This window comes from Brassica oleracea, chromosome C9, assembly GCF_000695525.1.
Source record: "Brassica oleracea var. oleracea cultivar TO1000 chromosome C9, BOL, whole genome shotgun sequence".
Taxonomy (NCBI): Eukaryota; Viridiplantae; Streptophyta; class Magnoliopsida; order Brassicales; family Brassicaceae; genus Brassica; species Brassica oleracea.
In genome coordinates, this window is record NC_027756.1 from 4,939,744 (window position 1) to 4,961,945 (window position 22,202).

At 35.7% G+C, this 22,202-nt stretch overlaps 1 protein-coding gene, 2 long non-coding RNA genes and 3 pseudogenes across 3 annotated transcripts; 3 read left to right on the forward strand and 3 right to left on the reverse strand.

Annotated features, from left to right (window-relative positions):
- Positions 1-378: 378 nt before the first annotated feature.
- On the forward strand, positions 379-3,704 carry LOC106319028 (nucleobase-ascorbate transporter 6-like). Its single transcript, XM_013757231.1, has 13 exons — positions 379-683; positions 1,043-1,140; positions 1,206-1,382; positions 1,469-1,569; positions 1,650-1,725; positions 1,807-1,866; positions 1,958-2,142; positions 2,215-2,311; positions 2,413-2,499; positions 2,584-2,642; positions 2,735-2,826; positions 2,916-3,154; positions 3,224-3,704. The coding sequence occupies exons 1-13, from the start codon at positions 575-577 to the stop codon at positions 3,440-3,442; spliced, it is 1,599 nt and encodes a 532-aa protein (XP_013612685.1). The 5' UTR covers positions 379-574; the 3' UTR covers positions 3,443-3,704.
- Positions 3,705-5,445: 1,741 nt separating this feature from the next.
- Positions 5,446-6,353, forward strand: LOC106317735 (annotated as a pseudogene).
- Positions 6,354-8,580: 2,227 nt separating this feature from the next.
- Positions 8,581-9,214, reverse strand: LOC106317668. Its single transcript, XR_001265193.1, has 3 exons — positions 9,138-9,214; positions 8,883-9,001; positions 8,581-8,790 (listed from the first exon to the last, which is right to left on the reverse strand). It is a non-coding gene; the product is annotated as an uncharacterized LOC106317668 (long non-coding RNA).
- A 2,136-nt stretch (positions 9,215-11,350) lies between these two features.
- LOC106314163 lies at positions 11,351-17,459 on the forward strand (annotated as a pseudogene).
- A 1,930-nt stretch (positions 17,460-19,389) lies between these two features.
- LOC106316947 lies at positions 19,390-20,052 on the reverse strand. Its single transcript, XR_001265014.1, has 2 exons — positions 19,832-20,052; positions 19,390-19,659 (listed from the first exon to the last, which is right to left on the reverse strand). It is a non-coding gene; the product is annotated as an uncharacterized LOC106316947 (long non-coding RNA).
- Positions 20,053-20,539: 487 nt separating this feature from the next.
- Positions 20,540-21,856, reverse strand: LOC106314164 (annotated as a pseudogene).
- Between the last annotated feature and the right edge of the window lie 346 nt (positions 21,857-22,202).

The window sequence follows — 22,202 nt, forward strand, 5'->3', positions numbered from 1 at the left end:
TTACTCCGATGTATAACTTTATAATAAAGTTCTTTTACTTATAGGAGAAAATATAGAAAAATGCTATTTTATCTCTAAATATAAAAACAAAAAAAAAAAAATTTCTATATTTTTTTTTTAAAATGGAGTAACTATATTATAAAAATAAACGATTTCACTTTTATATTTTTTAAAAAAATTATAAAGGTGTGATGCTCTAAATATTTTAACTTATTTTCGCACCTCGAGTTTTGCAGAAAATTAAAGCTTCACTCTCTCTCTCTCTCTCTCTTTGCTGCTTTACCTTTTGTACCTAAACATCACACACAAACATACACTGTTGTTACTCGTTTTCATCTCATCTCCTCTTCTTCCCAGAAGCTGCTGCCACTGATGTGAGTTTTCAACCTCTCTCTCTCTCTCTTCTCTCCCATTTATAAAGATTTGTGCTTTACTTAGTTACACCATTTACACCTCTGTTTCTGGTAGATTCCCCGATCTGGGAGCTTTTCTCTGAAACTTGTACTTCATTTGTTGCTTTTGCAGAGAAAGAGAGAGAGAGAGAGAGAGAGAGAGAGAGTGAGATAAAGAAACCATGGCGGGAGGTGGAGCTCCAGCACCGAAAGCAGACGAACCTCAACCGCATCCTCCGAAAGATCAGCTCCCCAACATCTCTTATTGCATCACAAGCCCTCCTCCTTGGCGTGAGTTCCTAAAGCTCTTTCCTTTTTCTCATTTCTTCTACCTTCCAAGCTCGAAAGTTCTTTCCTTTTTTGTTATTTTGGCTTTCATCTGTCGGTGTATAGTGTAGTTCTCAGACCAAGCTTCCTTAGTTTTGCCTTAATCAAGAAGATTGTTGTCCTGATTTGTTTCATCTGTTGGCAAGTTTCAAAGCTCTTTCCTTTTTCTTTCATTTTGGCTTCATCACGAGATTTGTTGTCTGATTTGAGATTTGTGTTTTTTTCTTCTTTGTCTAAAATGAACATAAAGCTTTGTTTGATGTTTACTGTATTTACCTCCACTTTTACCATTGTCACTCCTCTTTCATGATTGTGTGTTTCAGCTGAAGCTATTCTACTTGGGTTTCAACATTACCTTGTCATGCTTGGCACAACAGTCCTCATTCCTACTGCTCTTGTTCCCCAGATGGGTGGTGGATATGTAAGCCTTCCTTCTTCAATGAGCTTATACTGAATGGTGTGTAGTGACTTGCTTTTGATTCTCAGGAAGAGAAGGCAAAGGTGGTCCAGACCATTCTCTTTGTTGCCGGCATCAACACATTGCTCCAAACAACTTTTGGGACCAGATTGCCTGCTGTTATCGGAGCGTCTTACACCTTTGTGCCAACCACAATATCAATCATCCTCTCAGGAAGATTCAGTGATACCTCCAACCCTATAGATGTAATGATGATGACTTCCTGTTTTATCATATGACTCGTTCTTGGTGCTATTGTTTAACAACAAAACAATCATGTTGTTTTTTGCAGCGGTTTGAGAGGATTATGAGAGCAACTCAAGGCGCCTTGATTGTTGCTTCAACCCTGCAGATGATTCTTGGTTTCAGTGGCCTCTGGCTTAATGTTGTTAGGTTAGTTTGGAAGGAGGAGATAGTCTTAAAAACATTTGTAAATGATATGTAAGACTTCCCTTTGTATTTCATTTTTACAGGTTCTTAAGTCCTATCTCAGCTGTTCCACTGGTGAGTCTCGTTGGGTTTGGTCTATACGAGTTTGGTTTCCCAGGGGTAAAGTCTCTACTCTCTAGATGCCACTGAAACACTAATCACTTCTTGTGTGTAGTTGTTAACTTCCCTTTTACATTTCAGGTTGCTAAGTGCATAGAGATTGGGTTGCCTGAGCTTCTCATTCTAGTATTTGTTTCACAGGTAATAGCCTTAACTTGCTAACACAATAGATCTCTTTTAACTCCCAAAAGCAACGTTCCTGGTTTAATGTTCTGGTGTTTCTCTGTTGCAGTACTTGCCTCATGTGCTAAAATCAGGGAAGAATGTGTTTGACCGGTTTGCTGTAATATTCGCTGTGGTGATTGTGTGGATCTATGCTCACCTTCTTACAGTGGGTGGAGCATACAATGGTGCTGCACCAACTACGCAAACAAGTTGCAGAACTGATCGTGCTGGCATCATAGGTGCTGCCCCATGGTAAGTGGTTACAACTCAGCTGATTAAGTAGTGATCTTCATTGGATTTGTTGTTAAATTAGTTTTTTTTCAGGATAAGAGTTCCATGGCCATTCCAGTGGGGTGCACCTTCATTTGATGCTGGAGAAGCTTTTGCAATGATGATGGCTTCTTTTGTTGCTCTAGTTGAGGTATATGTCACATTTTAATCTTTCGAAATAAATTGATTTATGCTCTGTGATTTTGGTTAATTCAGTTTTTTTTTTCTTTTGTGTGTGGATGATCATTGAAGTCAACGGGTGGGTTTATCGCTGTCTCAAGATATGCAAGTGCAACAATGATGCCACCTTCTATTCTCAGCCGTGGTATTGGCTGGCAGGTAACTTGTCCGCACTTTCAGATTATAATGTTGCAAAATAAACATTCTCACTTGTTTCTGAACTGATCATGTTTTGTGGATCAGGGAGTGGCTATTCTGATTTCAGGGTTGTTTGGTACTGGTGCTGGATCCTCTGTCTCCATGTAAACATCTCTTAGATGATACATGTCCACATTTGATTAATTACTCTGGATACTTCGGTTTTAAGTTATTTTTTTTTATTCTGTTTGTGAAGAGAAAATGCTGGACTATTAGCACTGACAAGAGTTGGTAGTAGAAGGGTTGTTCAGATAGCTGCTGGCTTCATGATCTTCTTCTCTATTCTCGGTTAAGTTTTAAGTTCAATTATATTTTCAAAATGCTTTTGTTTGAAGTTTTTATCTTTACTGATGATCTATTATCATATGTTAATGCAGGAAAATTTGGAGCTGTGTTTGCGTCAATCCCAGCACCTATAATAGCTGCATTGTACTGTCTCTTCTTTGCCTACGTAGGAGCTGGAGGTTTGAGTTTTCTTCAGTTCTGCAACTTAAACAGCTTCAGGACTAAGTTCATCTTAGGCTTCTCCGTCTTCCTCGGCTTGTCGATCCCTCAGTACTTCAATGAGTACACCGCAATCAAAGGCTATGGTCCTGTCCACACAGGCGCTCGTTGGGTATGTAGTAGTAAACCAACTCTCTTTTTCTATCCAGACTATGAGCTAATGAAACTCTTTACTTGACAGTTCAACGATATGGTGAATGTCCCCTTCTCTTCAGAGCCTTTTGTTGCTGGCGTGGTGGCATTCTTCTTGGACAACACATTGCACAAGAAAGATTCTTCCATAAGGAAAGACAGAGGAAAGCATTGGTGGGATAAGTTTAGATCTTTCAAAGGTGACACAAGAAGTGAGGAGTTCTATTCTCTTCCTTTCAATCTCAACAAGTACTTCCCTTCTGGCTGAAAACGGAGGAGAGAGAGAGAGAGAGATGAGCAAAAGAGTTTACTCAAGAGTTTCACCATTGTTGCCCCTTGAGTTCTTTTGTTCTGTTCCTTTCACAAAACTTTGGGAAACTTTTTAAAAGATATCTCACATTCTATAGTCTTATTTACAAAGAATGATTATGAACCTTGAGTGCATTGTTGTTTATTCTCTCTAATGCTTTTGACTTTGTAAATCTAAGGGTACACAACTTTGTGATTTTTGATTAGTTTCTAAGTCTTTAGTTTGATTTTGCCTTGGTAGGTGCACAAAAAAAAAGATTTTGCCTTGGTCTCTTTCATAATCAAAAGATTAACTAGGTAACTGGTTGAATGAATGTATTTACGTGCTACTAGCTTTCTTCCTGCAACATGTGTAGTAAAAAAAATATAAAATATTTTTTAACAGATAAATATAAATTATATTTTAAAACAAAATTTTATTAATATTGTAAATTTTTTATTCGTATCAATATTTTAATATAAATTTTATTTAATTAAACATAAAAATTATATTTAAAAATATGCACGTATATATTTGAAATTATAATCTTAGATAGATCTATCTATTTATTTTTATTAAATATATTAAATAAATTTGTAAAAATTGCATAATTACCAAAAATTAAAATTAAACAATATTTATAAAATTTGTAGATATATAAGAAAATAATGATTTTACGATTAAATTTTTATAATTTTATAAAAAATTGTATACATTTTTAAAAATTTTAGTAATAAAATTGTATAATTTAAAAATATATAATTAAATTATATTTCGAAATTTATAATGTCATATTTGGATATATTTATTTTAATGATAATTTATGAGTTATTCCCATATTCTAAAATAAATTCCAAAAATATAAATTGACATTAAATGTAATATATGAGTTATTACCTTATTTTAAAAAATTTACCAAAAATATAAATTAACATTAAATGCAATTGTCCGTGTCATATTAAACTATAAGACATGTCATTAATTTCAGTAGTCATGTAATATTTGTTTTGTGAAATTGATTGTAGAAATGACATGTGGCAAAATCACTTCGCAAATATAGTCTAGGGGATATATAAGAAAAATAATATTGAATATTTACACATTATATGGATAAAATTCATAGTTGATTTTTTTTTTCTGTTGTGAGTTGGTCATCAAATATATTAGAGTGGCTCTTCACTCTTGTGTTGAGGTTTTTGTTCTATGTTCAGTAAAATATAGACATTAAAGGCCACTTTCGTTTGTTATCTTAATTATGGACAAGCAAAAGTTAAGATCGTTTTGTTTTTGTATAAGGCAGATCGATTCATTACGTAATTAACTAAGTATTCACAATAATTAACGCTTAATAAAACACTGGCTTTCAGAGACCGAGTTAAAGTGTACACAGTAAGCATGTGAATAAGGTTGATTGAACGAGGGAATATTATTACTTCATTTTTAGTTGTCATTTCCTTATTTATATTTTTAATTAAAAAACACGCATCATTGCTTATAAAATACTAAGATTCATAAAGTTGCTTGACGTATACAAATTTATTTATTTAATAATAAATCTTCGATCTTAAGTTGTAAAAGTTGCATAAAGAAATTGAAAAATCAGAGATTTATTAATTATCTAAAATTATGGATTTATTTTATTTCTGTTAAACCTAGCAATGACACACACTTTGACTTAGCATATCCAAATTAAGCTGTTTTTCTACGATTATGAAGAGAACTTGAGCTAAATGTTAGCATAAATAATAATAAAAAATGGTTAATAGATTCATATTTTCAAAGGCTTGATGTCACCGAGGATCTTACCTTTCCGAGTGAAAGATTCCAGCAATGCAAGCACTTGCATATGTACGGACAATCCAAAACATTGAAACATAAACAATTAAGCAATGGCTTCACTATTATCATATATATATATATATATATAAACCCTCCCCTCACCTACGCTTACTCTCACTCCTTTCTCTCTTGACTTTCCTCCGCCGTGAAATGGGGAACTGTCAGGCGGTGGAGACGGCCACGACGGTGGCACAACGACCAGACGGCAAGTTGGAGAGGGTTTACAGCACAGTAACCGCTAGCGAGGTGATTAAGTCTCATCCTGGCCACCACGTCGCTCTTCTCATCTCCTCTGGCGTACCTCACGGTGGCTCTCTCCGCTTTACTAGAATCAAACTACTACCACCTTCTGATAGTCTCTTGCTCGGTCATGTCGATAGGCTCATCTCTTCCGAAGGCATACTATTCTCACTCACTCTCCTGAAAAATCACACGTAACATGTTACATGGATGAACTTTAAGTTAAGGAAGACACTCTAGGTTTTAGGGGTTTCTTCAGCGTCGCGTTTGATTATGATCATCATAAATTGAGTCAGTGTATAAATTTTAAAATCAAGAAACGTTCCTTAATTTATAGGGTTCTCTTTAATTTAATTGTTTATGTTTCACTTTTGACAATACGTGTGTGTTTTTATTTAAAATTTAAATAAAGAGTTGATGAAAGGATTAAGAACCTAGAGATCTGAAAAGATGAAGAAGATCCATGGAGAATTTTTTGTTGCTCAAGAGGAGATTAATCCACTAACCCTAAGATCAGAATCTGCTTTTGATAAAGATATTCAGGTATATATACATACATACTACAATATCTTTGTATTTCATTTTTACTTCTCTGATTGAAGCAATCAGTATTGTGTATGTTAAATTGAATAACAGCGTATGAATTGTAAGATTTTTGAAGTTGATTTATGAAAGGATATTGATCATATTAATGTTTGATTAACAGAGAAGTGTACACGAAAAGCAAAGAGAGATGATGAACACAATAGCTACTAATAATCTCAGAGCTTGGCAGCCTTCTCTTCAAAGCATATCAGAATCCACAAGCTAAAGATGCGCTTCATTTTTTTTACTTTTTTTACTTTGCCTTTTTGATCAGTTGATTTATCTTTGTATTGTTGTTTTCTCCCTATCAAATTGTAAAGGAAGAAAAGAGAACTCATTTGATTGTGGCAGAAGAAGGAAGCTCCCTTGTGTATCCTTTCTAATGTAATAGTAACCAAAGAATATCATTAAAAGCAATCAAATTTGTAAACTAGAAATATATAAACTGCATCAAGTTGACCCTCAATTTACTAAATATATATTTATTTTTATTTTTTCGAACAAATAATTTGAAGGTTTTACACTATAAATTAAATAAAACAAAAGAAAATATTTTTATTTTAATATTTTAATATTTACATAATTATATTTTTAATATTTAGTTACTAGTCAGCATATGAAAAAAAGAACAATTTTTTTTTACCCCCAAAAATATATTTTTTACTCTAAGTGGATGTCACAGTTTCGTTGATCAGATGAACTTTGATTAGATGTAAAGTTTTTATTCTTGTTTTGAGATTATTAACTTATAAAAAGTTCAAATACTAGCTAGCGATACATACACGCGTCCAATAAACAAGGGACCCGCATGACATTCCACGTGGTTTAAATAACAGAGCCGGTTTAAAGTTAAACCAAAAAGAACCGCCTATTCTTTTCTCTGCTTTTAAAAACAGAGGAAACAGAGGAAATATCAAGAAAATGCTCTTCAAACGATGTCTTCCACCATCTTCTCCAGCAAGAAACCACAAGAATGGTCACAAACCATAAGAGAGAAGTGTATTCCTCTCCTCCATCAAGCATCTTCGTCTTCTCTCCTCAAGGAAGCCATTGATGGTTTGGTTCAAGAGATCATCTCTCACTTCAACACTTTGGAAGATTCAACCATAGAAGATCTCCTCTCAGCTTCCGAATGCAAATAAATGGATACAACGTTTCTCCTCATAGGTGATATACACCCATTCCTACTCACCAATCTACTTAGAATCTTCATCCATCTAGCACAACCAAAACCAAAACCTAAGAGTGAAGAAGATGAAGAAGATGAAGAACATGTTTCCATCAGCATGCTTGAAGATCATCATCTAGCCTGGAGAGAACCTTCACATGAGTTACTGCAAAAAATTGAGAAGATAGAGAGAAGAGTTAGTATGTTGAGTGATGATATGGTTGCAAGGTTCAAGCATGTGCAAAGAAGCATCTTGACACAAGTACAAGAAGACACCATTAATGAAGGTGGAGCAAAGAGGAAGAAGAAGCTTGAGGATGAAGAATTGAAGAAGGAGATTCAAATCATCTTCAAGTATGCAAAGATGCTGAGAATCAGTGTTCTCTTGAGCATCATGGAGGCTATAAATGATCATCAAAGAGTGTTGTTTCTTCAAGGCTTATGTCAAATGCTATTAGCACTCAAAGACAAGGTTTGTTTCTCTTATCATGTCTTGTTGATGTGCAATTTGTTTGTGTTTGTTTCATTAATAGTATGGTTGATATCACAGGTGTGTGATGAAGACAAGAGAGACAACAATGCTCTCTTGGCAACCTTCATCAATGGGCTTATGAATGTGCCTTCTTACATATCTATATTGGGGAGCATGTCAAAGAAGGAGAAGGAGATTACAGCATGCATGTTTGCTTCAGCAGTCATTGGATCAGCTGGGTCCACATTTGTGTCGTCAAGCATGAAGAGCAAGGGCTTGAGGAGGACTCTAAAGGATGCCACATGGGCATCTTTGTGTTTCTTCCTAGGAGGAGTTGTACTATTGTGTATGGGGCTCCTGGTGAAAAACAGATGGGTCAAGATGGGGCTGAGCATCTTAATGACATCCATGGTGGTTGGTGTTGCAATATCCAGCAAGAAGAAGCAAGAGAAGAAGTCACTAATTAAAAGTTCCATTCGCTGGTTTATCATTGTTGCTGCCATTAGCATCAATGTGGGGTTTTCTGACATAGTGCACCGCTTGAGAGCGAGTCCAAAGTAATGTTTTTTGAGACTAGCATAGTAATAGGATATGAGTCTAGTCTTTTCAATTACTACTGATAGAGAGAGAACTGTAAGTATGTGTCTTTTCATTTCCTGAGACAGAGAAACCAAGCCAAGGAATGTTAAGTCTTTTCAATTACTGTAAAACTTTGGTTTTGGAGATCAATGGACTTTGTGATTGTTATGTATGTAAGTATCTAACACTCAAAAGTTATAAAAGAAAACCCCAACCCCTTTTTGAGTATCTGCTTTGCCAGGAGCAAGCTAACATTGTAGTCGTTTCTGCTTCTGTCTGTGCAACCAAAGTTACTGTGTATTTGAATTCCCAATGACTACCTCTTTTTGCAGACTTTTGCTCCTTGGCAAGCTGCATTGTAGTCGTTCCTGCTTCTGTTTATGCAACCAAAACTACGGTCTTCTTCCAGCATTTCTCATAGCGGGTGCTGTGAAATCATATAAGCTGAATGAAGCCATACAAGAGAACTGAGTCAATGTATTTTAAACAAGTATTGTTTCCTCAGACAGCATCACATTGAAGTGGGGACTACTTACTTGCGTTAACCAAGCAGTGCATGTACAAAGACCACTAGCTTCCTCTTCTTCTGAATGAGAAAGTCAAATGTCCTGAAATGAGAGGGAAAGTGGCTAAAGGACTAGAGGGCAAAGAGGTCCTGCAAAGAAACCAGAATAAGATATAGAGAGAACCATAGTGTCAGAGATAAGGACGGCACCTGAAAACACTTGTCAGCAACATAAAACTAGTTCATATACAATCACAGAATCAATATGAGCTGTCTAGTAAATTACCAATTGAGAGAGGGTGGTAACGTATTATATTCTCCATCATATATCCCTTTCCATATGGACTGCTTTCGATAGTCTAAACACACACAGAAGACAGGATGAATGAGCTGAGCCTTGATAACTAGTTTTAATACAATATACACCAAGAACAAGTTACCTATAGCCAAAAGCCTGAACAAGTTACCTATCACCTACTACCTTAAAACTTTTGGGGCATTGTAATGAATAGATGTGAGAGATTTTAATTCGAGAAAACTGCAGGCCTGTGATGAAAGAACACTTTACATCAAGTATATATTTGATTTGTTGACCATGCAGAGGAGATTGAGAAACTAATAAAAGTCAAGGCTCAATCAAGTTTCAGAAGTTAAAAGCATAATGTTGGAGAATATTAACAAGGTTAATTTCTATTTGCATTCTCTCTTTATGTCTTTCTGCACACTTTAGACAGCCAATCATTCTCCTTTGCTTTTTTTTTTTTTTTTAAAATCTTTTTGATTATGATGGGTCTGCCAAAAAAAAAACAATTACTAGTAGTATACTAGGTCCCCGGTTGTTTATAGCTAAAAACTCTCTGAAACATCCACTATAATTAATCTTAAGTTTATCTGAACCATTACAGGCGCAGGAGTACAAGAAACAAGGGACACAGGTGAGGAGGAAGCTGTGGTTACCAGAACATGAAGATAGAGCTGGTGGTTCTTGGGACCTTGCTACTACCTGATAGCAACATCTCTGCTGCTGCTTTCATATTTTGACCACAGGAAGTCCTCATCACTGCCCAATATAATAGTGAAAGCAATAACGTCAATGCAAACCGATTGGTCAAACAGAAATAAACTTAACACTCAGCTGAGACAAGAAAGCCATAGAAAGAGAAGACATCATATACCTGATAAGGTACAAGCCTATGAGAAGAGATATTGCAACCACGGAAACATTTAAGAAAGAAGACGAAACAAGAGTCTATCCCAAGGTAACCTTTTTTATATTAAAACCAAGTAGAGTACACAAAATATGGATTATACAAAACGTGAGCTTCATGACACGTATCCAGAATACATTTAAGCTAATGACACCACAGAGACACACGTGTTCACCGCAGGCTGAGGCCTCAGTCTAAAAGTCACTCACTAGGTGAAACAACAGCAGCTACGGGAGGAAGGAAGGAAGACACAAAAGATATTAAACAACAACAATGATTAGCTGCAACGTTGCATGTCCCAACTCCATCGCTACTAACCACGGGGGCATAAATGCGAGTCAGGATCCCCTCACAAACTAGGCAGTTACGTCTCTAGTATTTCTCTTTGAACCTTTGCCTCTTCAACTCAAGCCTTCTCTATCTCTCTCCCCTGAAGGATTCTCGTTTGTTTTCAATGCAATACTCCAACTCCCCCCTTTCTGCATCTCAATACCCACCAAGAATAAGAAGTCAGCTATGATGCAGCGGCGTAGAATACATTTAGCTTTTGACCGTGTGTACAGCTACTATCATTATTTAGCAGTACTAAGAACGCTATGAATTTGATCTAAAGTGAACATCTTCTTGAAAACCCTCCCAATTTTACTAAAGAGACAACGCAGAGCCTTTTTTTTTTTGAATTATTACATCTAACAATTGAGCTGTAATTTTGGTGAACAGAGAATAGCGGAAAAGGGAAATGAAATTACCGCAGCAGAAAAATGAGTTAGGTTCTCTCTTCTTTCTGATGATGATCCGAACGGAACAAGCTGCTTCCCTCGCCGCATCCTGTCTGTTCGTCGGAGAACAAAGTGTTTCCTTTTAACTTAGTCAACGGGAAAGATTCAAAAACTACTTATAACCGGCCCATTTAGGCCCAATTCTACCAATCCCGAAGCTTTTAGCCCTAGGGCCCATCTCTCATTTGTTAAGTAAGATTCACATGTTAATGTAACAGTAAACATGAAATTTTGGAAAAAAATCTTTCAAACAAGTAACAACTTTGGAATTAAACCAATAAGAGTAATTTATATAAATGAGTTTGATCTAAAATTTGTTTTACAAAAGTTGATATAGTAAAATATAGTACACTTTCAGAATATATTAACTAATTTTGAAATTAAGTACATTTAATCTTCTGAGAGCTTGCTATGAAAATAAAAGGGAATTAGGACGAGAAAGCCACTGTGATGAGCTAATCTAGAGAGAGAGAGAGAGAGATCCGACCAGAAAGAAAGACATTGTGATGAAGCAAGAAGAGAGCCTATATATGATGAAAACAACTCTAGCAGTAATGGTCTTTCTCCGCTTGTAAGCAGGATGATCGTAATAAGAGTCTGATGATGTTGGTGTCTTGTGTTTATATCAGAATTACCTTCCACCAGATGTGAAAACTTGCAAGGGAAGTGCTTTCTCGAGCTTTATGGGCTAAAAGGGTATCATCAGACTGAGCTTTGTTATTATGTTAGCTTGTTTGAACTGTGATATTATTTGGACATCGGCTTGAATCTATGATATTGTTGATGAAGGACATCCGTCGGCTTGAATCTGCTCTCACAAAAACTCTGCTAACAGGGTACATACATCTCTTTATTAGTTTCTCTGTGAGTTGTTTTTTTCTTCTTCTTCTTGAAGTGAACGTTTTTAGCTGACTGTTATGCTTATAGCTACTCTGATTCATTTCCTCAATAATGCTCTGAGGAGTTTGAGTATTGTTTTTCTATAACACAGATTTTATCATGGAAAAACGCAGACTTCTGTTAACCGGGAGACAGAATAGTGTCTTCAAGAACTCTATGGTCATTGCTTAATTAATGCTCCTCCGTTTGCATGTTTAGTCTTACGGATGAAGAGGAGCTGTTGCCTGTTGGTTATCCACCGTCTGCACTCTGCATCATGTTGGTTCTAAACCCTATTTTCTCCTTCACTATCTTACCAAATTCTGTATGCTGTGTTTCAATGTGATTCATTGTCACTTTCAGGAAAGAGAATTTTCTTCCTGGAAAGACACTGGTTGATATATGTCAGCTTGGCAGAAGTAAGAGACATGGGCAGGGTTAACAGGTTTTGTAGCTTAACTCACTTAATCTCTCTAAGTAAAGCTGATCCTAAGTTTTTTTTTTCTACATTCTCCTAAATAATTTGTTTTTTTTTTGGGTCAAACAATAAATAAAATAAAGAACGGATATTATCTAAAAGCAGATTGAAAGAGCGCGAAGTTTGATGGACACACGAATAAAAACTAATTTGCCGCAAAAAACATTATATCACAATCGCCAGTAAGGCTCTGCTCTGCTCTCCTCCTCCAAACTCTCTCTCTCTCTCTCTCTCGCGGGATCTACACGCTACTTACTAGTTTTCCGATCACCGTCAAATTTTTCAGTCGGCACCGGCGGCGGGAGAAAATGCATCCCCTATCAACCACCACCCGGCTTCAACAGTTGCAGGTTCCTTTGATTAGTTTGTTAACACAATTGAACACCAATTTCTTTTTTTTTTCACGCTTCTGGTCAGAGTCTTTATAGAATCTTTTCGCCCCTTGCTTTGCTTTGTTATCATTTTCTTTGAATTGCTGAATCAAAATCTCATGTAGCTCATGTTTGATCAATGGGATCAAGAAACTGCATGTATGCTTCTTACTTGTGGGGGTAAAATCAATCGGGCATATTCTTGATCAAGTACATATGATTGTTTTTAATTTCTGTAGAAAATGTGGGATGAAATTGGTGAAAGTTACAATGAAATAGACAATATACTGGAAGAAATTGAGCAGGAATGTCTGGATGTATACGATAGAAAGATTGCCTAAACTATCAAGTACAAAGCTGAGTTACAAGGATCACTAGCTCAAGCTGATGATGAAATTGTCAGCCTTATGTCTTCCCTTGGTGAACAAGTTACATATTCAAGGGTATGTATGCTTACGCAAACTGCTCGCCACGTAGATATCAATATCGATTCTTTCTCTTATGTATGTTTCTGTTTGAGAAGAAAGAAGAAGACACTTTGAAACAGCAGATATCCACTGTAAAGCCTGTACTGGACGAACTGCGGATGAAAAAGGGTCTCAGATGGAAACAAATCTCAGAGATTCTGACACGGATAACTGACATCTCTTCCAACATAGCGGGGAATGATGATCATGGTAGCAATAATGGTCCAGAAGATTTTGATGAAAGCGACTTAACAGAAACAAAGTTGGATCAGCTTAGAGCACGCCTGCAGGATCTATGCAAGGAAAAGGTGTTCTTATATTTTGTTTAAATACACAGTTTTGAGTATTTGTTTTACAAAGATCATTTTTCTTTCAGGATGTTCGTCTGCAGAAAGTCAACTCTTATATCAGTGCTATCCATGACTTGTCAGAGGCAATGGCATTTGATTTCTCAGAGGCCTTGAGTCATGTCCATAAAAGCCTGACCGACTCTTCAATGGCTGATACAAAAAGCATCAGTGATGATACTCTTGCTGGATTAGCAGAACTCACAGAGTCTCTGAAGAATGAGAAACTTCAGAAGCTGCTTAGGGTGATCATTGGTGACTTTGTTTGTAGCATTCAAATTATGAACTGCACTTTTTAGTTGGTAGCCTCCATTTTTCACATAAAATCAAATTTAAGAAATCCCATATTACAGGTACAAGATTTGGGAAGAACCTTGCAAGACCTGTGGAATCGAATGGAAACACCTATGGATGAGAGGAGGAGATTTGAAAATATCAGCAGTTTACTATCTGTCCAACCTGATGATGCCTTACCAAAAGGATGCCTTGGTCACGACATTTTCCCGGAGGTAATGCCATCATATTTTTGATACATATCATATTCTGATTTGCCTGACTCAGCAAGTAACTTACCATAGGCTGAAGATGAAGTTAAAAGACTGAAGAAGTCCAGCAAAATGGAGGAACTGGTGCTGAAGAGGCGGTGTGAACTAGAAGAAGTATGCAGAGAGGGTCATATGGATGTCAATAGCGATGCTGCAAGACAGAGCCTTGTTGACCTCATTGATTCTGGTACCATACAAATTCTTCTTGCATAAGACGACTAATATTGATTAACTACTTCAGTTTGGCAGTGCATTTTGCGCTTTTACTTTCCAAAGATATAATGCTTGGACGCCTTAATAAGAGCATTATGGAAAGCTAATGCAAAATATTAGAAGTTAGGAGCTCAATCCAAAGCGTTTCCAAGCTTGGTTCTTACCTTCTGATTCCTTATAAGTTTTTTTTTTTCCTTTCAATCAGGACATTGACTTTCTAATACCAAATAAGAAATCTTATCCTATGCTGCTAGTTGTTACTCCTCTCTTTGACTGATGTTTAGCATGTTTATTTACATGTCCTGTTTTAAGATAGCCATGGTTTCACAGTTTGTTAGTGATCGAGTTAACTTATGGTTCAAGAAGCTATCTTCCATTGAGTGTGCTGTGACGAAGTTTTGCTTTGCAGGTAGTGGTGATCTGTTGCATATTCTTGCAAGCATAGATAGTCAAATTGAGAAGGCAAAAGAGGAAGCATTAACCAGAAAGGAGATTTTAGACAAAGTTGATAAGTGGAAGCACGCAAAGAAGGAAGAAAAATGGCTTGATGATTATGAAAAGGTATATACGAGATTGTGTTTTAAAAGTTCTCTTATATCAAGATATGTCAAGAGAAGATCTGATTTTCAGCATTTATCTGATGAAAATATAGAGTTCTAAGTCTTAAGGTTAACTGCAGCCTGCAACTATTGGAGAGTACCTATTCTCCAAAGTTTAAAAAAAAAATAATTTTAATGTTAAAGAGTGTATCTAAGTTTTTTTGTCAACTTCCTACATTACTAGCTTTGTATATGTATGGCATATTGATTGTCTCTTCTATTTGGTTGCCTTAACAGGATGAAAATCGCTTTACTGCTGCAAGAGGAGGGCACACACATTTAAAACACGCAGAGGAAGCTAGGAACCTTATCAGCAAAATTCCTGGTGAGTGTTTTTTAACTGCACCTACTTCGCTAATGCGAGTAAGTCTTATTTGGATTAGTTTGCAATAGGGTGTGAACGTAGTAACAATGCTATCCAAATCATGTCTATTGTTTTTGGACTATCTATGATGCTTACTCATTCTTAAACTGATGGGTCTTAAGATGATATTAACCCCCTTGTGTTCACGTTCTAAGCGATGATCGATGGTCTGACCACAAAAGTGAAGGCCTGGGAACACGAAAGAGGAGTCCGCTTCTTATATGATAAGGTAACTAACGGTACATTTTACTCAATTATCTTCTTTGACTTGATTCAGCTTATATGATTAGTGTCTTTTGATTCCAGCACCTGCTGTTAGAAATGCTGGAAGAAGACAGTGATTTGCGTGCTAAAAAAGATGAGGAAAAGCGTCAACTTCGAGTATGTGTGTTAGCAAAAAGAACACCATGGATTCGTAGAAATCACTGTGTCGTTGAGCTAACAAGACAAAATCTCCTGGTTTGTGTTTCTTTTGTTTTGGTTTTGCATAAACAGAAGCAGAAACGACTGCAACGTTCGCTTGCTCCAGATAAAGAAGCAGAGGATGGTTCAAAGTCTGCAAAGAAGAACCCATTGGGACAGTCTTGACACTTGTTCTACGGATTGTGACGTTGTGCTGTTTCTGGCTTAAAAAAGAGAGAGTTAACCGCGTCTAATAAATCCGGTTACCCAATTAGCTTCTTTAAAAAATCCACCATATATCGTGTGTAAAAAATTAAAATTAAAATGTTCTTCAGCTTCTTCATCTTCTTTACTCTTAGGTTTTGGTTTTGGTTGGCAGCCTGCAACTATTGGAGAGTACCTATTCTCCAAAGTTTAAAAAAAAAATAATTTTAATGTTAAAGAGTGTATCTAAGTTTTTTTGTCAACTTCCTACATTACTAGCTTTGTATATGTATGGCATATTGATTGTCTCTTCTATTTGGTTGCCTTAACAGGATGAAAATCGCTTTACTGCTGCAAGAGGAGGGCACACACATTTAAAACACGCAGAGGAAGCTAGGAACCTTATCAGCAAAATTCCTGGTGAGTGTTTTTTAACTGCACCTACTTCGCTAATGCGAGTAAGTCTTATTTGGATTAGTTTGCAATAGGGTGTGAACGTAGTAACAATGCTATCCAAATCATGTCTATTGTTTTTGGACTATCTATGATGCTTACTCATTCTTAAACTGATGGGTCTTAAGATGATATTAACCCCCTTGTGTTCACGTTCTAAGCGATGATCGATGGTCTGACCACAAAAGTGAAGGCCTGGGAACACGAAAGAGGAGTCCGCTTCTTATATGATAAGGTAACTAACGGTACATTTTACTCAATTATCTTCTTTGACTTGATTCAGCTTATATGATTAGTGTCTTTTGATTCCAGCACCTGCTGTTAGAAATGCTGGAAGAAGACAGTGATTTGCGTGCTAAAAAAGATGAGGAAAAGCGTCAACTTCGAGTATGTGTGTTAGCAAAAAGAACACCATGGATTCGTAGAAATCACTGTGTCGTTGAGCTAACAAGACAAAATCTCCTGGTTTGTGTTTCTTTTGTTTTGGTTTTGCATAAACAGAAGCAGAAACGACTGCAACGTTCGCTTGCTCCAGATAAAGAAGCAGAGGATGGTTCAAAGTCTGCAAAGAAGAACCCATTGGGACAGTCTTGACACTTGTTCTACGGATTGTGACGTTGTGCTGTTTCTGGCTTAAAAAAGAGAGAGTTAACCGCGTCTAATAAATCCGGTTACCCAATTAGCTTCTTTAAAAAATCCACCATATATCGTGTGTAAAAAATTAAAATTAAAATGTTCTTCAGCTTCTTCATCTTCTTTACTCTTAGGTTTTGGTTTTGGTTGGGCTAGATGGATGAAGATTCTAAGTAGATTGGTGAGTAGGAATGGGTGTATATCACCTATGAGGAGAAACGTTGTATCCATTGATTTACATTCGGAAGCTGAGAGGAGATCTTCTATGGTTGAATCTTCCAAAGTGTTGAAGTGAGAGATGATCTCTTGAACCAAACCATCAATGGCTTCCTTGAGGAGAGAAGACGAAGATGCTTGATGGAGGAGAGGAAGACACTTCTCTCTTATGGTTTCTGACCATTCTTGTGGTTTCTTGCTGGAGAAGATGGTGGAAGACATCGTTTGAAGAGCATTTTCTTGATATTTCCTCTGTTTCCTCTGTTTTTAAAAGCAGAGAAAAGAATAGGCGGTTCTTTTTGGTTTAACTTTAAACCGGCTCTGTTATTTAAACCACGTGGAATGTCATGCGGGTCCCTTGTTTATTGGACGCGTGTATGTATCGCTGGTGTTGAGTCAAAGTTCATGATCAACGAAATTGTAACATCCACTTATATTTTTGGGGGTAAATTTTAGATTGTTTTGTCATATGCTGACTAGTATTAAATGTTAACAATATAATTCTGTAAATATTAAAATAAACATATTTTCTTTTATTTTGTTTAATTTTATAGTGTAAAACATACAAATTATTTGTTATAAAAAAATATAAAATATAAATATATTTTTGTAAATTGGGGGTCAACAGATTCGTCAACTTGATGCAGTTTATTTATTTCAGCTTTAAATTTTTTTTTATTTTGAGTGAAACTTAACCCGACTAGGTATAATAAGTTCATGGTAGAACCTAACTTAAAATTCTGAAATAAAATTTGGATAATTATTTAATTTATTAAAACTGTGTAACTAATTAAACTTTTAATAATATTTTAGGCACAAATATTTTTTAAATATTTGTTATTTCACTGAAAACATCACATATTATAGAACAAATAGAGTAGTATTTTATAAACAATGATGAGTACTATTTTTAATTAAAATGAAATGAGGAAATGACAACTAAATATGAAGTAATAATATTCACTCGTGCAATCAACCTTATTCACATGCTTACTTACTGTAACACTTCAACTCGGTCTCTGAAAGCCAGTGTCGTATTAAGAGTTAATTATTGTGAATACTTAATTAATTACGTAATGAATCGATCTGCCTTACAAAAACAAAACGATCTTAACTTTTGCTTGTCCATAATTAAGATAACAAACGAAAGTGGCCTTTAATGTCTATATTTATTGAACATAGAACAAAAACCTCAACACAAGAGTGAAGAGAGCCAATCTAATATACTCCTATGATGACCAACTCACACAAAAAAAAAAAAAAAAAAAAATTATGTTTACCATTTTCAAAGTACTACTTTTCATATTTATCATCATTAAAAGGATTTTCAAAAATACTTTCTTCATTAAGTAGTAAAAAACTCTTATATCCTCAACTCTAAACACTAAGTCTAGATTAGTTAATCCTAGGGGTATAAGTGTCTTTTACACTTCATTAAAAATGAGGGTAAAAGTGGTTACTGTAAACATGAAAAGTGTAACTATGAATGTGCTATTTGTGACAATTTTCCAAAAAAAAATTAACTATAAATTTTATCCATATAATGTGTAAATATTCAATATTATTTTCTTATATATAATACGTAAATACATTCAATTTTGTTGAATTCATTCAACCAGTTACCTAGTTAATCTTTTGATTATGAAAGAAACCAAGGCAAAATCTTTTCTCTCTTTTTTTTGTGCACCGACCAAGGCAAAATCAAACTAAAGACTTAGAAACTAATCAAAAATCACAAAGTTGTGTACCCTTAGATTTACAAAGTCAAAAGCATTAGAGAGGGTAAACAACAATGCTCTCAAGGTTCATAATCATTCTTGTAAATAAGACAAAATAAGACAGTGCTGTTCGTTTGGTTGCCGCGGTTTTCGGCGGCAGCGTCAATGTTGTTTGATTGTTGTTCGTTTTACAGACGCTGACGCCGACGCCGCCGCTGCCGCAAATTGTTGTTCGTTTCGAAGTCGCTGGAAGTTATTTTTTAAAAATTGTAAAATTGTATTTTTAATAAATAAATTGTTGTTTAAATATATTTATATCCATAAAAATATTATGTTTACTTGGTAATAATTTTTGGTCAAATATACAGATATAAAAATATTTTATCATGCTTTTCTTTTTAGATAAGATTTTAATAGTTTAGTCAAAAATATTAGATTATAATAATATAACAAACAATAAATATAGATATTTTTTTCTAAATATTATCTATTATTTCATTTTTGAGGTTTTGTATTTTTTTATAGATTTTGTATTTAGTTACTTATTCTACCTAATTGGAGGGAGATGATATTTATAAATTGTATTTTCAAATTTTAATTTAATAACAGAAATCTCTCATCTTGGTGTAATATTTTAAAACAGCTTTTATTGAAAACCCACATCAAAGATCAGCCTTTGTTTCTATAATCATTATAGAATGACGTATGAACAATGTTTGTAACATGGTCTTGTTGAAAGAGTAGCAGTCATCTTTTTCAGTAATGATAATGTTCCTGTGGAGAGGTTCACCATTAACCCGTCTTCTGCTACTGCTTCTGTAGAAGGGAATCAATTGGCTCTTAAAACTGCAAGTAATGATGGAAACATAGCTCCCAAAGAGTTCGTGAGCTTCTGTATCTTTATCACCAGGATAAAACAATTCGTCCTATAACTGCATCAACATAATGAAACAAAGTAATCAGATAACTGCATCAACAAACCAAACCAACAAGCAGACCATGAACTTAGAGCTTCAACAAAAACAAGCCATGAAGGGACTGGCATTCTGCAAACCGTGGGGCAGTTGCAGAGACAGATGACTTGTAATGCTTCTCGGATGTTACCTAAGAGTACTTGTAATGCTGTAAAACCATGGGGCAGTTGCAGACTATCTTTCTTTGCAACGAACTCCAACACCTTCACAATATGGAAACAGAGAGCCTGCAAAAAAGGTTCAATGATACAAGATCATTTAACATAAAGACTTTCACTTCAAAGATTCACCCAAACTCTATCAAGCATAAAGACTTACACTTCAAAGATTCACACAAACTCTTTCAACAACAAGCTACAAGGTAAAGAGTTATATCTTATACAAGGTCTGCGTCTGAGATGAGAGAGCTCGTGGTCTGCGTCGGAGAAGAGAGAGCTCGAGCCGGAGATGAGAGATCTCGAGGTCTGCATCGGAGAAGGAGATGAGAAGAGCTGCTTCAATGGAGAAATTAGGATTTAGGTTTTTTTTTTTGTAAATAATGAAATACAGTAAGGGCAAATGTGTAAAATAAACCTCCGAAAGCAGTTTTTTAATCGAAGACGCTGATTTTTTCGGCGTCTGACGCGAGAACGCCACGTTTAGACGCAGACGCAGTACCGGCGTCAAGATTTTTTAAAAAAATTGATGCCGATGCAGGTACCTGCGGCAACCAAACGAACAGCACTGATATCTTTTAAAAGTTCCCAAAGTTTTGTGAAAAGAACAAAACAAAAGAACTCAAGAGGCAACAATGGTGAAACTCTTGAGTAAACTCTTTTCCTCATCTCTCTCTCTCCTCCGTTTCTAGACACAAGGGAAGTATTTGTTGAGATTGAAAGGAAGAGAATAGAACTCCTCACTTCTGGTATCACCTTTGAAAGATCTAAACTTATCCCACCAATGCTTTCCTCTGTCTTTCCTTATGGAAGAATCTTTCTTGTGCAATGTGTTGTCCAAGAAGAATGCCACCACGCCAGCAACAAAAGGCTCTGAAGAGAAGGGGACATTCACCATATCGTTGAACTGTCAAGTAAAGAGTTTCATTAGCTCATAGTCTGGATAGAAAAAGAGAGTTGGTTTACTACTACATACCCAACGAGCGCCTGTGTGGACAGGACCATAGCCTTTGATTGCGGTGTACTCATTGAAGTACTGAGGGATCGACCAGCCGAGGAAGACGGAGAAGCCTAAGATGAACTTAGTCCTGAAGCTGTTTAAGTTGCAGAACTGCATAAAACTCAAACCTCAAGCTCCCACGTAGGCAAAGAAGAGACAGTACAATGCAGCTATTATAGGTGCTGGGATTGACGCAAACACAGCTCCAAATTTTCCTGCATTAACAAGATAGATCATCAATAAAGATACAACTTTAAACAAAAGCCTTTTCTTTTACTTAAAACTCAACCGAGAATAGAGAAGAAGATCATGAAGCCAGCAGCTATCTGAACAGCCCTTCTACTACCAACTCTTGTCAGTGCTAATAGTCCAGCATTTTCTCTTCACAAACAGAAAGAGAAAAGAAACTTCATACCAATACATATCCGGAGAAAATAATCAAATCAGACCAGAGATGCTTACAAAGAAACTTCATTCTTGTGGTTTCTTGCTGGAGAAGATGGTGGAAGACATCGTTGAGAGAAAAAAAAAAAGGCGGTTCTTTTTGGTTTAACCTTCTCAAATGTCGCTTTGCTTCCAAACAAGATCAAACGTAACAATGACCAAAGAAGAAATTTAACAGATCTTTCAATCTTCTTACGTTGTTCTTTACGTTTTCGCTTACCTGTGACACTCCCAGAATGGTATTTTGCGCTGTTCGACTTGTTATCAGACAAACTGGTTCTGTAACTCTCCTTCCTTCGCCGGTTTATGTCTCTCTCGCTGGGGTCCTGGGGACATCATTCCCCAGTGAGCTTGTTCCTTTGCGCATAAAACCTACAAATTATTTGTTCTAGAAAATATAAAATATGAATATATTTTTGTAAATTGGGGATCAACCGATTCGTCAACTTGATGCAGTTTATTTATTTCAGCTTTAAAAACTTTTTATTTTGATTGAAACTCAACCCGACTAGATATAAGTTCATGGTAGAACCTGACTTACAACTCTGAAATACATCTGTTACCGAAAGAAGTATGAGTTGTATCTCCTACGACGACTGTAAATAACAGTCTGAGAACTTGAGACCGAGTAGAAATAGTGATTTAATCTACAGTTTTATTCTGCCTTTGACCTAACCTTTTGTAATTATAAAACGTCCTAAAGATTTGAATGATATCTGGTTGTTATTAATTACTAAAAAGAATACTACAAGACAATTTGGAAAATATAATATAAAATAATTAAACAAAAACCTCTTAAAAGAAAAACTTTTGTTTTGTTGGATAAGGATGCAAATTAAACTTTATATTTAAAAAAAATGCTGTTATATATACATTGTGTTTCCAAGCTTAGGGTAGGGTTT